This window comes from Mastigoproctus giganteus, chromosome 8, assembly GCF_048544385.1.
Source record: "Mastigoproctus giganteus isolate SK-2022 chromosome 8, ASM4854438v1, whole genome shotgun sequence".
Lineage (NCBI taxonomy): Eukaryota > Metazoa > Arthropoda > Arachnida > Uropygi > Thelyphonidae > Mastigoproctus > Mastigoproctus giganteus.
Window position 1 is genome coordinate 106,665,445 of NC_143582.1, and position 14,476 is coordinate 106,679,920.

The 14,476-nt window shown below is 38.5% G+C and overlaps 1 protein-coding gene across 3 annotated transcripts in view; it reads left to right on the forward strand.

Moving 5' to 3' along the window:
* LOC150081753 (2-oxoglutarate dehydrogenase complex component E1-like) overlaps positions 1–14,476 on the forward strand; it is a 1,213,922-nt gene that overhangs the window by 1,142,289 nt on the left and 57,157 nt on the right. For 2 of the 3 annotated variants that reach the window (XM_090378853.1, XM_090378852.1), the window contains exon 20: positions 172–335. In XM_090378853.1, the coding sequence (XP_090234979.1) occupies positions 172–335 (164 nt within the window). The remainder of the gene's footprint in view (positions 1–171; positions 336–14,476) is intronic. The other variant, XM_090378854.1, reaches the window with a different exon arrangement.

Below are 14,476 nucleotides of genomic sequence, written 5' to 3' on the forward strand. Positions count from 1 at the left end.
ATTTCTTGAAATTACTATTGCCAGAAATATTAATTTTTATATCTTGTTAATATATGTTTTGCATTCTCCAAATTGCTGATATAATCATGTATTATTTAAATCTATATTTATAAATTTTATTAAAAACATCTAAGCATTGCATATTCTTCTTTTATTGTTTCTCTTTTGCAGGAACCACTTTTCAAAGAATGATCTGCGAAAATGGTGATCCTAATAGCAATCCAGAAAAAGTAAAAAGATTAGTGTTTTGCACAGGAAGAGTATATTATGATTTAATTAAGGCTCGCAAAGCAATAGGTCTAACAAAAGAGGTTGCTGTTGCAAGGATTGAGCAGGTATATCACATGTTATTTTGAAAATGAAATGCACTGGGCATAATCCTTATGGGTTTTGATAATTAACTATATAGTATCGGTGTAAATACACCATAGTTAACCCATAAACTTGAACTATGTAAGTAGCATAGAGGGCATCGTTTTAATTGTATCTCATATTGTGGCTGCCTTCACAACGAGATAGCTACTATTGCATTACTTCCAATAAATAACGCTTCTCTAGTAGAGAAGACTACTGTTATTTATTTTCAGCAGTACCACCACCCAGACGATCGTTTCGAAGCTATGCGGCTTCATCATCAGTGGGCAGGCAGGTACCCAGGTAATACAACAAGCCATCACAGTTGCGAAGTTATGTCCACAATATGAGAGATGCCAAAAGGGTGGGGTGGTAATGTATTTTGAAAATGAAATGCACAGAGCATAATCCTTATGGGTTTTGATAATTAACTATATAGTATCGGTGTAAATACACCATAGTTAACCCATAAACTTGAACTATGTATGTAGCATAGAGGGCATCGTTTTAATTGCATCTCATATTGTGGCTGCCTTCACAACGAGATAGCTACTATTGCATTACTTCAAATAAATAATGCTTCTCTAGTAGAGAAGACTACTGTTATTTATTTTCAGCAGTACCACCACCCAGACGATCGTTTCGAAGCTATGCGGCTTCATCATCAGTGGGCGGGCAGGTACCCAGGTAATACAACAAGCCATCACAGTTGCGAAGTTATGTCCACAATATGAGAGATGCCAGTTTATGGGTTAGCTATGGTGTATTTACACCGATACTATATAGTTAATTATCAAAACCCATAAGGATTATGCTCTGTGCATTTCATTTTCAAAATACATTACTACCACACCCTTTTGGCATCTCTCATATTGTGGACATAACTTCGCAACTGTGATGGCTTGTTGTATTACCTGGGTACCTGCCTGCCCACTGATGATGAAGCCGCATAGCTTCGAAACGATCGTCTGGGTGTTGGTACCGCTGAAAATAAATAACAGTAGCTATCTCGTTGTGAAGGCAGCCACAATATGAGATACAATTAAAACGATGCCCTCTACACTACATACGTAGTTCAAGTTTATGGGTTAACTATGGTGTATTTACACCGATATTATATAATCACATGTTATGTATTGTTTTTTTTGCTATAATTTTTGCCTACCTATAGGCCCCAGGTGCCAAGTGTTATAATGATCAAGAGATTCTCTGAGTGATTCATAGATCGTTTACTTACTCCAAGCCACAGTTCTTCTTTAGTTTAAAAATTTTTTTACGCTTTATTTAATAAATAACTTAGTCTTACGAATTGTAAGCTAGTTTCAGAAAGGAAAATCACCTTTCTTTTTTCCTTTAACACTAACTTACATGCCGCTTGGTCACTGTAGCGGCACTGCTCCTGCCTCCCCATGGCGGGGCTGGTAACCTGGCAAGAGAAAGCTCCAGTCTGGTGATCTTTTAGTTGAGACTACCCAACCTCAACATTCTGCAAAGCTATTAAGGCTCACAACATTTGCAAGGACAATCAATAAAAGTTACTCCCCATGCCACCCTAAATGCCTCTAAGGGAGTAATAACAGAATGGGATTTATTAACTGCATCAGAGGAGGAAATTGTCAAAGAGCTTCAAGACCAAAAGATATCCATGCAAGGAGAATTATGACTCGAAAAGATGGTAATCTTGTTCCAACAAGGAGCATAATTCTCACTTTTAACACTACTATCTTACCAACATCTGTGACAGCAGGCTATCTGCATTGCCATGTCCGACCATACATCCCAAATCCCATCATGTGCTACAAATGCCAAAAGTACGGACACTCCCAGACTACATATCGCAGTGAGGCAATATGCCCCAACTGTGGGTCAAAAGAGCATAACCAATCTAATTGTCACACCACCCAGCTTTCTCAAAAATATGTGAACTATGGAAGCAAGGGAAAAAAATTCAAAAATATAAAGTATAAAAGAAAGTCACATACCCAGAGGCAAGAAGACAAATAATGAAAACAGAGACAAAGCATACATATGCCACAGCTGCCCAACATTTACAGTCAGTGGGGATTCAAACTGATGTTTCAGTTCCTCCGAATGTGTCTTGCTAATTGAGCACATTCATTACTCTCTAATCCGAAACAATCTCCTTTGCAAAAACAACAGAACAAGCTAGTAATACTCCAATTACCTTACCAACTGATGTTTCCTCAACAATAAAACCAAAAGTGACAGTGCCTCCGTAACCAGGTGGGCAGGAGCAGCAGTGCATAGCACACGCTTCCTGATTAGACCGGGGTTCGAGCCTGTGACCACCAAATACAGAGGATGCAGAAAGGTCAGGGAATGACCACCGCATATCCCCCGAGCAATATGGCCTTAGTTGCTAATGCTCCTAAAAACCAAATAACAAACAACAAACCAAAAGTGCCAGAAACTACGAAACCGCAATCATCACTCTCCACCACAATGGACATTGATCAACAGCATGATTCAGACGATGGCATATTAGAACTACATGTAACCAATGATGTGGACGTGACCCGTCCCATTTTTCCTAAGAAAGACAAAACAAAAATAGATTGATACAAACAAACAAGCAACTAAAAAACTGTCAGATCCGAAAACAACCCATAAAACCACATAATGGAAAGGTTCCTTCAATGGAATTGTAGAGGCTTTCATAATACAAAAGATGCAGGATCTTATCGATCAGTACAAACCAGCCGCATAGCCTTGCAGGAAACTCTTTTAAATTCACGAGTGTTTCTACCCTGAAAAATTATACTATCTTCAGACATGATAGCAGTATTAGTAGTAGTTGTGGCATGTGATGCAAGAAAGCATATGAGCTTTCTTGCATCACATGGGACGGGTATGAGCTTATGCAGCATCAGCCAAAAAAAAAAAAATCACCCCATACCCTCCAAATGCCTGTCCAGTTCCTCCTTAAATTTATTCAACCTATCAACTTCCACAACGACAGATGGAAGTTTGTTCCAGCAATTAACCACCCACTGGCTAAAGGCAAATTTCCGCACATCTATTCTACATATGTCTTTTCTTAATTTGAATTTATGCCCCCTTAGGTTCATAATCTGAACAAGTGGAAGGATCCCATCAGAATTCAGCGTGCTGAACCCATTCAAGGCCTTATACACCTCAATAAGATCACCGCGCAGGTGCCTAGTCTCCAGCCACTGCAATTTGCAGAACTTAAGCCTCTCTTGGTAAGAGGATCCCTTCATTCCCCTCACCAATCCTTTTGCCCTTCTCTGTACACGCTCAAGTAAATCTACATCCTTCCTAAAATGAGGCCTCCAGACCTGTACGCAGTACTCAAGGCATGGCCTGACCATTGCCTTTATACAGAAGGACAATCACCTCCTTCTCCCTGCTAGCAAAATTCCTATATATCATTGATAAAACCCCATGGTCTGCCCTGGCAGCCTGTCTGCATTGCTCAGAAAACTTCATATCTGATGCACAATTACTCTCAGGTCTTTTTCATTTTCTACCACCTTAAGTGTAGTACCACACAGTTCGTACATTTCTCTGGGGTTACTTCTACCCATATGCAGTACTTTGCATTTGTCAAGGTTAAACTTCAGTTGCCACTTCTTAGCCCATCTGCCCAAATTATCTAGATCCTGTTGCAGTAGCACACTGCCATTACTGTCATTAACAACCCTGCCAACCTTTGTATCATCTGCAAACTTCGACATTAAGCCTGATATACCTTCATCAATATCATTGATAAATATACAAAACAACAGTGGACCTAACACCGAACCCTGTGGGACTCCACTAATAACATTAGTCCACGAAGAGCAGCACCCATTGATTACCACCCTCTGTCTTCTCCCACTTAACCATCCTTTTATCCGTTGTAGCAACTTACCCTTAATACCATTCTGCTCCAATTTGTACAATAGTCTTCCATGCGCAACAGTGTCAAAAGCTTTCTTGAAATCCTTTGTAACCACATCATAATATCCTATCAAATTTGTCAGACAAGACTTTCCCTTAACAAACCCATGCTGTGTCTGAATTATTGCTGCAGTCTTATCTAGATGATCCTGCAATGCATCTTTAACCAGTGACTCCATTATTTTACCTGGAACAGAAGTTAAACTAACTGGTCTGTAATTACTCGTGTCACCCTTCGATCCCCCTTTGTTAATTGGGGATACATTTGCACATCTCCAGTCCGTGAGAACCTCCCCTGAGTCCAAGGATGCTCTCATAATTATGGCTAAGGGTTTGCTTAGTTGCTTCCTTTAATATTACTGGATAGATCCCATCCACCCCAGGTGCTTTTCTTATTTAACTTCAGCAATTTCTCCTCCACTTTGCTTTCAGTTATTACAAAATCATTAAGTATCCTGCTACAATCTGATAACCTTCTGCCATTTTCAAACCTTAATAATTCCTCATGTGTGAATGTAGATGCAAAATACTCATTCAATTTGTTTGCTATCTGAGCAGGATCATCAACAGTCGAACCATCGATGTCAAATGGACCAATCAGATTCATCCCCTTCCTTTTAGATATGCCTGCTCATGGAGGGGTGGCAATTATTGTCAGCAACGACATTTCATTCAAACATATTTCTCTTCAGACACATTTTGAAGTAGTGGCAGTACAAATCGTAATGGGTATCACTCTTAGCTTCTATATATCTCCCTCCTAAATTATCTCTCTCCTCAAACGAATTATAAAATCTAATAATAGATCAGCTGCCAACTCCGTTCTGCTTACTTGGGGACTTCAATGCTCATCATCTGCTATGGGGATCTCCATCAGTTGACAAAAGGGATAGAATAATAGAATCCCTGCTTGATTCTCATAACCTTACCTTGTTAAACACTGGCAAACTCATCTGCATCCATTCTTCTACCAGATCCATGACTACAATTGACCTATCAATATGTTCTCCCTCTATATATGCCAATATGGAGTAGAAAGTTCTTGATTACCCACTAAATAGTGATCATCTACCAATTCTTTTCGAGATTCAAACACAAGTAAACTTATCCCATTGCAGTAACCCACTTGGAAATTCCGCAGGGCAAGCTGAAATGAATATGCCTCTCAAATTCAGTTTGATGATGATATAGTACAGTCCCAACCAATAGATATTGTCACCGACCATATAACCAAACAGATATTACAAGCTGCAAATTCTACAATACCTAAATCTTTGGCTGGGAAATGCAAACACAGCAATTATTGGTGGAATCATGAATGCACACACACACGCTAAACAGATAAAAAATAGAGCCTGGAATCTGTTTCCGAAATTCCCCACAACTACTAATCTCATTAACTTTAAAAGACTCAAGGCCAAGTTCCGACAAATAAGAAGAAAAGCAAAGAAAGACGCTTGGGTAAGTTTTACATCCACGATTAACAAAGGCACAGATAACAGACTCATCTGGAAGAAAATCCAAGCACTTAATGGTAAACATGTGCAGTTCCCAGCTCCAATTCTAAACTGGAAAAGGCAGGAATTGTCTCACCAATAGAAATAGCAAATGTCTTAGCCAAATCATTTTCAAGTATTTCAGCAGTGTCCACTTACATCTGAACCTGTCAGAAAATTAAGGCATCTGCAGAACAATGTAAAATAAACTTCTCTACTCTGGAATCACACCTATACAATCAGCCATTCACTTTAACGGAACTTTTAGAGTCTCTGAATAAAACATCCAGTACCACTGCTGGTCTGGATGGAGTATGCTATATAAAGTTAAAAAAAACTAAATAACAAAGCAATAAATTTCCTGTTGGATTTCTACATCAGAATATTTTTTATAAAATGCTTATCTGCACTCTTGACGCCACTCAGTTGTACTAGCATTTCCAGAGCCAGTGAAGGATCATACCAAGCCACATAAATACAAGCCAATTTCACTGACTAGCTGTTTAGACAGTCTTAGAAAAAATGGTTCACAAGTGGCTAATGTGGTTTCTGAAAACTAATAATCAAAGCCGAAGCAACATCCGCAATGCTTTTGTAAAAGACAACATTTGGTGATGGTTAATCTCGATATTGAGAAAGCGTTCGATACCACTTGGTGATATGTCATCCTCCAGGACCTTCGTTCTTTTGGTTTCAGGAGACAGTTACCCTAGTTTATACAAAACTTCCTTCACCACAGAACGTTTCAAGTCAGATATATGAACAGTATATCTAAATCATTCGAACATGAAGAGGGAGTACCACAGGGATCCATCCTAAGTGCAACATTATTCGCTACAAGAATTACAAATATGACACGAGACAAACAAAAACAGTAGAATCACACATGTTTGCTGATGACCTCATTACCTCTTGTCATTCACAAACTATGAATGCCATTGAAAGGCAACTTCAGCTATCCATCACCAAATAGAATCGTGGGCACAACAGAATGGCTATTCCTTAGCAGAAAATATATCAATAGCAATTCATTTCTGTGAAATACAGAAATTACATCCGGATCCTGAAATATATTTAAAAAACAACCAGATTCCTCTTACCAACAATTTTCGTTTATTGGGTTTATATCTAGATTAGCATTAGTAGAGGCATATGATGCAAGAAAGCAAGCTTATGCAGCATCATCCAAAAAAAAAAACACTTCCATTTTACCATCCGTTCGTTCGAAATACCTGTCCAGCTGAACCTTAAATTTATTTAGGCTATCAACTTCCACAACAAGGAATGGAAGTCTTTTCCACCAACCAACTACCTTCTGGCTAAAGGCAAATTTCCGTACATCTATCCTACATCTGTCTTTCCTCAATTTGAATTTATGCCCTCTCGCCTGTTTATTCTCATCAAGAGGAAGAATCCCATCAGCATTGAGCATGATCAAACCATTCAAGGCTTTATACACCTCAATCAGATCACCTCGCAGGTGCCTAGTCTCCAGACACTGTAATTTGCAAAACTTAAGCTTTTCTTCATAAGAGCAACTCTTTGTTCCATTCACTAATCTTGTTGCCCTTCTCTGTACTCGTTCCAACAGCTCTACATCCTTCTTAAAATGAGGCCTCCAGACCTGTATACAGTGCTCAAAGTGTGGCCTGATACAAGGGGATAATCACCTCCTTATCCCTGCTAGAAAAATTCCTGCATATCATTGACAAAACACCATGAGCTACTCTTGCAAACCGTCTCCATTGCTCAGAAAACTTCATATCTGCCTGCACAATTACCCCCCAGGTCCTTTTCGTTCTCTACCACTGGCAGTATAGTACCACAGAGTTGATACGTTACTCTGGAGTTACTGCTTCCCATATGTAGTACTTTACATTTGTCAATGTTAAACTTCATTTGCCACCTCTCAGCCCATCTGCTCAACTTTTCTAGATCCTGTTGCAGCTGTGTACTATCATTAGTGTCCTTAACAACCCTGTCAACCTTCGTATCATCTGCAAACATGGACATTAAGCTTCATATACCATCATCGACATCATTTATAAATACAGAAAACAACACTGAACCCTGAGGGACTCCACATTAGTCCACAATGATCAGTGTCCATTGATTACCACTCTCTGTCTTCTCCCACCCTTTATCCATAGCAGCAATTTACCTCCAATGCCACACTGCTTCAATTTGTTCAGCAGTCTTCTATGTGCAACAGCATCAAAAGCCTTTCTACGATCCAAATATATGATATCAAAATTATTCCCTGCATCCAGTTCCTTTGTGACCACATCATAGTATCCAATCAAATTGGTCAGGCAAGACTTTCCTTTAACAAAACCATGCTGTGTCCGAGCTATAACCGAAGTCTTGTCTAGATGATCTTGCAGTGCTTCTTTAACCAGTGTCTCCATTAATTTTCCTGGAACAGAAGTTAAACTAACAGGTCTATAATTACTTGTGTCAGCCTTTGATCCTCCTTTGTGAATTGGGGTCACATTTGCACATCTCCAGTCTGTTGGTCCCTGAGTCCAAGGAAGCTCTCATAATTATGGCTAAGGGTTTGCTTACTTCCTTTGCTGCCTCCTTTAATATAACTGGATAGATCCCATCCACCCCAGATGCCTTTCTTGTATTTATCTTCAGCAGTTTCTCCTCCACTTTACTCTCAGTTATTACAAGCTTACTGCCAGAGTTGAATACACCTCTGGCATTCCCCTCGCTGAATAACTTCTCATGTGTGAATGCCGATGCAAAATATTCATTTAGTTTGTTAGCTACCCAAGCAGGATCATCAACAGTTGAACCATCAATATCAAGTGGACCAATCTGATTCATCCCCTTCCTTCTAGAGTTTACATAAGTAAAGAATTCTTTGCTGTTTTTCTTCACATCCCTTGCCAAGGATCTCTCGTAATCTGCCTTCCCCTGCCAAACCTCCTTTGTAACTTGGTTACAGATCAGCTTATATCAATCATAGGCTTCTGTGTCACATGTTAATTTATATGTATCCCATGCATTTTTCTTCTCTGCCATATGTCTCATTAGTTCATCTGACATCCATTTAGGCCTAATCCTTGAACAATATTTCTTAGTTGGTATGTAAAGCCTAGTAGCTTCCAAGATAAATTCTTTGAATGCTTCTCATTTTGAATTTGCTGTTGGTAACATCATCAGTTGGTCCCACTGTATAGAATTTAAATACTGTCTCAGTCCATCGTAGTCGCCTTTACGGAAGCAATAACCCTTCCCTTTACCCCTAATGGTAGTTACCTCTTTGAGTAAATCCCACTTCAGCACACTGTGATCACTGCCACCTAGTCGTTCATTTACCTGCAGATTCTTAATGCATGAAGAATCACTACTGATAATCAGAGCAAGAGTATTACTCAATCTAGTTGCCTCCTGAACATGCTGATGTAGAAAACAACCATCCAATAAATCCACAAAAGCCTTGCTAGTGTGTGAGTGACCAACCCACAAATTCCAGTCAATATCTGGGAAATTAAAATCCCCCATTATAAGACTCTCTGATTTTCTGGCCCACTCTATTTCTCTTCACAATTGCTCATTATACTCATCAGAGTCATTAGGCCTATAACACACGCCTACTCTCAATTTTGATCTCCCAATGCTTGTGTCACAAAATTACTCGACACTGCACTTTCCAGCGATGTGGAGTGACTTCACTTCCTTTGATTTTATGAGTTTCTTAACTAATAGCATAATCCCTTCCCATCCTGTCTATCCTTCCTGTACATATTGTACTCCCCAAATTCCAGTTCTGCATTCCTTATATCTGTGTGACACCACGTCTCTGTTATCCCAACAATATCTGTCTTTGATGTTTTGAGCAATACCTCAAATTCATCAAATATATTTACCAAACTCCTAGCATTGGTGTATATGCAAGTATACATGCACCTGTTCCTATTCTTAGCTACTCTAACACAACCCATGTGTTTACTTGTACCGCAGTGACTCCCAACAGTCTCTGAAATACCCTGCATCTTGCTTTCCAGGCTGCTATTCAATTGCATTCCAATAGAAGCAGTGCAAGAATCACTTTCATCTCTTCCATGTATACCCCCAAGCTAGCAGTTTTCCGACCCACCTAACACTGCTTCGAAACATGGGTTGTGTTAGCTACCCTAACACAACCCATGTGTTTACTTGTACTGCAATGACTCCCAGCAGTCTCTAAAATAATCTGCATCTTGCTTTCCAGGCTGCTGCTCAATTGCATTCGAATAGAAGCAGTGCAAGAATCACTTTCACCTCTTCCATGTATCCCCCCAAGCTAGCAGTTTTCTGACCCACCTAACACTGCTTCAGCAAATATTCTTGCACCCTTGCTCTTTAAGTGTATAAGAAATCTCTCCTGTAGAAGCAGTCTCTCCTGTTAACAAGTACAGACCAGGCTGATAGCATTTTACTGTTCAGAAAAATGCCGTCTGGAAATATCAAATTTATTTATTAGCAAAAAAACATGATTGAGAGAGAGAGAATTACTATATATAATATATCATTAATAGTACCATGAATCGCACTAGGGGAGTGCGATGAGCACTGGCGATCATCACATGTACGTAATTGTGTTCTACTGACACCGATAGAACAGAATTACCGACACTCGCGATTCATGATCGTGCTCAGCTGACTTTTGCTATTGTAACCAACAATATATACTGGAGTACACCAGTCACCAACTAAGCTGATGAAGAGGCAGTTCGTGTCGATAGCTACTATGTATTTTAACACTTTTATCTTATTGTATTTTAATGCTTTCATTTTATTTTATATCTCTGTTTTAATATTTTATGTATATATTATTTATTTATTTCAATAAATTTATTTTAACTCAGTTAGTCGGTCATCGCTATAAAATTGTATGAAATGCAACCTAAAGCTCAAGGCCTGTTGTCCAATATTATTAATAGTAATACCTATTATACTGGATATAATAATGCTGAATCTTTTATTTAGTATTTATATTAAACATTATGATGTATTATAGAACACAGCGTTGGACTATAATAAGATCAGATTATGCATTCAAACCTTTGATTACTTGTGTTTATACCTAATCATGCTCTCCATTTACATCATTCAATAAAGGCTTTTATTGGTGCGTAGCACATGCTTCTTGATTAGACCGGGGTTTTAACCCGTCACCACCAAATAAGGAGGATGCGGAAAGGTCAGGGAATGACCACCGCATATTCCCAGAGCAATATGGCCTTAGTTGCTAATGCTCCTAAAAACCAAACAACAAACAAACAAGCTTTTATTGAATTATGCGGTAAAAATTCATAGTCTCATTAGTCATCCAGAATCTGAATATCTTCACAAACCAAAGTGGGAAATTTTGTGTAGTCACAAACCAACAGTTATATGTTTGTGAAACCTGCTGGTTTATTGACTCGTAGCATGGGAGATAATTCTGGACAGTGCTGCAAAAGATAGCCAAGCACCATATCTTCCCCCCCCCACAACCTCTGGCCTTCTGATTGTGAGAAATAATTTCTGCAATGGAGAAAAATACCATTCCAAATCACAACATCCAGCAATTACTGTATTTGATAGCATATAAGACACTTTTTTTACCAAAAAAATGCCTTGGAAAATCACCATGTCCTGTATGCTGAAGTGAGCCTTCCCTGGTCAAGGCGAGCGGGCAGGTTGTATTTTGCCATTTGGTCAATATTTTTGTTTCTGTAAGATAACAGACACCCTAGGGTACTTTTAGACTTGAAGAGTTGTTTGGAATCAGTTCCAAGAAGTTTTGAAAGCCAGGGAACAGAGGAAAAGCCTTAAGAAGGTGATGGAAGCCCCAAGATTCTTCTCCAGGTTTCTCAACAATTCGCCCATCCTTTAAAAGGTGGACAACCGGCAGGCCAGTTAGTTTTGTGCAGGCTAGGAAATATGGACAAGGTTCTACTAACCACTAACTTCCAACAAAACTGTGAATATCAAACGGTCCAAAATGTTGTCAATAAAAGCTACCGGGCATGGGAATACACATTACACAGTACTTTTGGCCTTCTGTGCTGATGTCAAAAAACTACCACCATTTTTAATATTTAAAAGAAAGACTCCACATAAGAAAAAAATTCCAGAAGGTGTACTTGTTCTTGTGCATCCAAATGGATGGATAGATGAATATGGAATGAATTTATGGCTCCAAAAAATATGGGCAAGGCACCCTGTGGTCTCTTAAGGGAACCATCTCTTCTCATTTGGGACCAGTTCAGAGCCCATAGGACTGAAGTCATTGAAGAGGGTGAGGGAATAGAATAACAGGTAGTTGTCATTCCTTGTGAACTAACAAGCCAATTGCAGCCTTTGGATGTGTCCATAACAAGCCATTTAAGCAAAATATGAGATAACAGTGGAACAAATGGGTAGGCAAACCCAATCATGACCTCACACCCACTGGAAGAATGAAGAGGCCCACCATTGCACAGGTGTGACTATGGGTTAAGAAATCTTGGATAAATATAAGTGGTAAAATAATTATAAAGTTTTTCAAGAAAAATGAAATTAGTAATGCCCTTGATGGCACTGAAGATGGCACATACCAACATTAGCGAGGAAGAGTTTTTTGGGATTTGAAGACTAATTTTTTAGGTTTTCAAAATGACAAAACTTTCCCTTTGCAGAACGCTAATGTTTTTTTACCATTCCCTCACTATCTTTTTGTTCATTTTCACTTCTAGTAGTAGTTTGCTTCATATAAAATATTTTCTAATGTAGCTAAGATTCTTTTATTTCTCTTTAAAATTTCTGTATTTGTAAATTAATAATAATAATTAAATAATGTATTATTATACAGTATTAATATTTTTCTTGCAGTTCTGATCATGTGTTTAGGATAAACGTTTTTCTGCTATGCACATTAGAAATTTGCAAATATTCCTGTCACAGTAACCCCACATGACACCCTAAATAAATCCAAAGGACTGTTGTCTGAATGGGACCTAATAAACGTTACTGAAGAAGAATTAGTCCAGGAGCTACAAGGCCAAAAAGTTGTACAGGCAAAGCGAATTAAAATCAAGAAAGACGGTGAACTGGTTCCGACACAGTGTTATAAGTTATTGACCGAATGGCGAAATACAACCTGCCCACTCGCCCTGACCAGCGAGGGCTCACTTCAGCATACAGGTCACAGGGTGATTCTGACCTTTTCAACACCGATCCTTCCAGCTACAGTTAAGGCTAGATATCTGAACTGCCATATCCAACATTATATTTCCAATCCTCTCAGGTGCTTCAAGTGCCAAAAATTTGGCCATGTTTAAACAGTGCATAGAGGGATTTCAGTGTGCCCCAACTGTGGATCCAAGGAACACACATAGACAGACTCCCCAGCACAAACACCAGTATGCCCAAACTCAGACTGTTCTAGCGAGTTCACAGGAGTCCCATAAAGAACATGTAAAAGACCAAGCAAATAATATCCGAGTCACCGTACCACCAACTCCATCACATTCAGATACTGAGAGTCTGAGAAATCCTAAACCGTAAAAGACTCTAACCACAGATATGAAAATCGATGACACCACTAACAATGATGAAACCGTCTTAGAAATACATGCTGAGAAAGACATGGATACTCCACAACCCACTTTCCTAAGAAAAGATAAAATAAAATTGGAATGCTATAAACAGATTGGCTCGAAAAAAACAGTCAGGAACACCTTCTACTTCAAAAGCTAAATAATGGACAGTTGATTCAATGGAATTGTAGAGGCTTTCGTAGCAACATAGACATATTCATGATTTGATAAATCAGCTTAATGGATGCACTGGATGACTGGTTTCTACAGCTGCATTTTAGAGAGCAATATTCGTGATCTGATTGTCAACAGATAAAAGAACTGTTAGGCGGCAGTGATCATAGTGTATTGATATAAGATTTACTTAAAAAAGCAAAGGCAGACAGTTGTCGCTTGGTGAAGATGTTGACTTCTGTAGCTGCTGCAAACCGATAAGTTTAATTGAAATTTCATCGTATTTTTGATTAGTTAGCTTATTAATTTGTTTTGCATTATGCATTATGTTTTAAATTTAGCCGCTAACGTAGCGGCGTTTTTGGCAGCAATATTGTAGCGTAACCAGTAGCTCAGAAGAATTGTAAGGTGTAAATTGTAATGAATAAGTATTTTGAAGGGTTTAATCACCTTTTGGACATATATCTGTTGTATTTTTTGCTTAGTAACGTATTAATTTGTGTTTTACAAATAGATTAAATACGCTTCGTAGCGTTCGTTAGCGTATTTTTTTAAATATGGCTAGTGACTTTGTAAATTACAACTTGCTACTCTTACCACTATAATATTGTAGCATAGAACAATAATAGAGTTTAAATTGTAATAAATAAGTATTTTGAAGGTTTTAATTGCTTTCTTGGCATATCTTTTGTATTTACCTAAGGATATAGCTAATTTAGCATTGTGATTGTTATGGTATAGTGTAACTTGATCACATATATCTTGAATTTGATAGCGGAATACGTACTACTGCATTAGCTTAGTATAGTTAATTAATCAATTAAATTTATTAACCTTATTAATTTTCATTGTTAATTAATTAAATCTTATTCAAACAGAAATCATGCCTCAGACTAGAGCAGCAAAGCAACATGCACAAAGTAGCAGGAGTGCTGTGGCTCGGGAGAGAACCGAAGGGGTGAATTGTCCAAT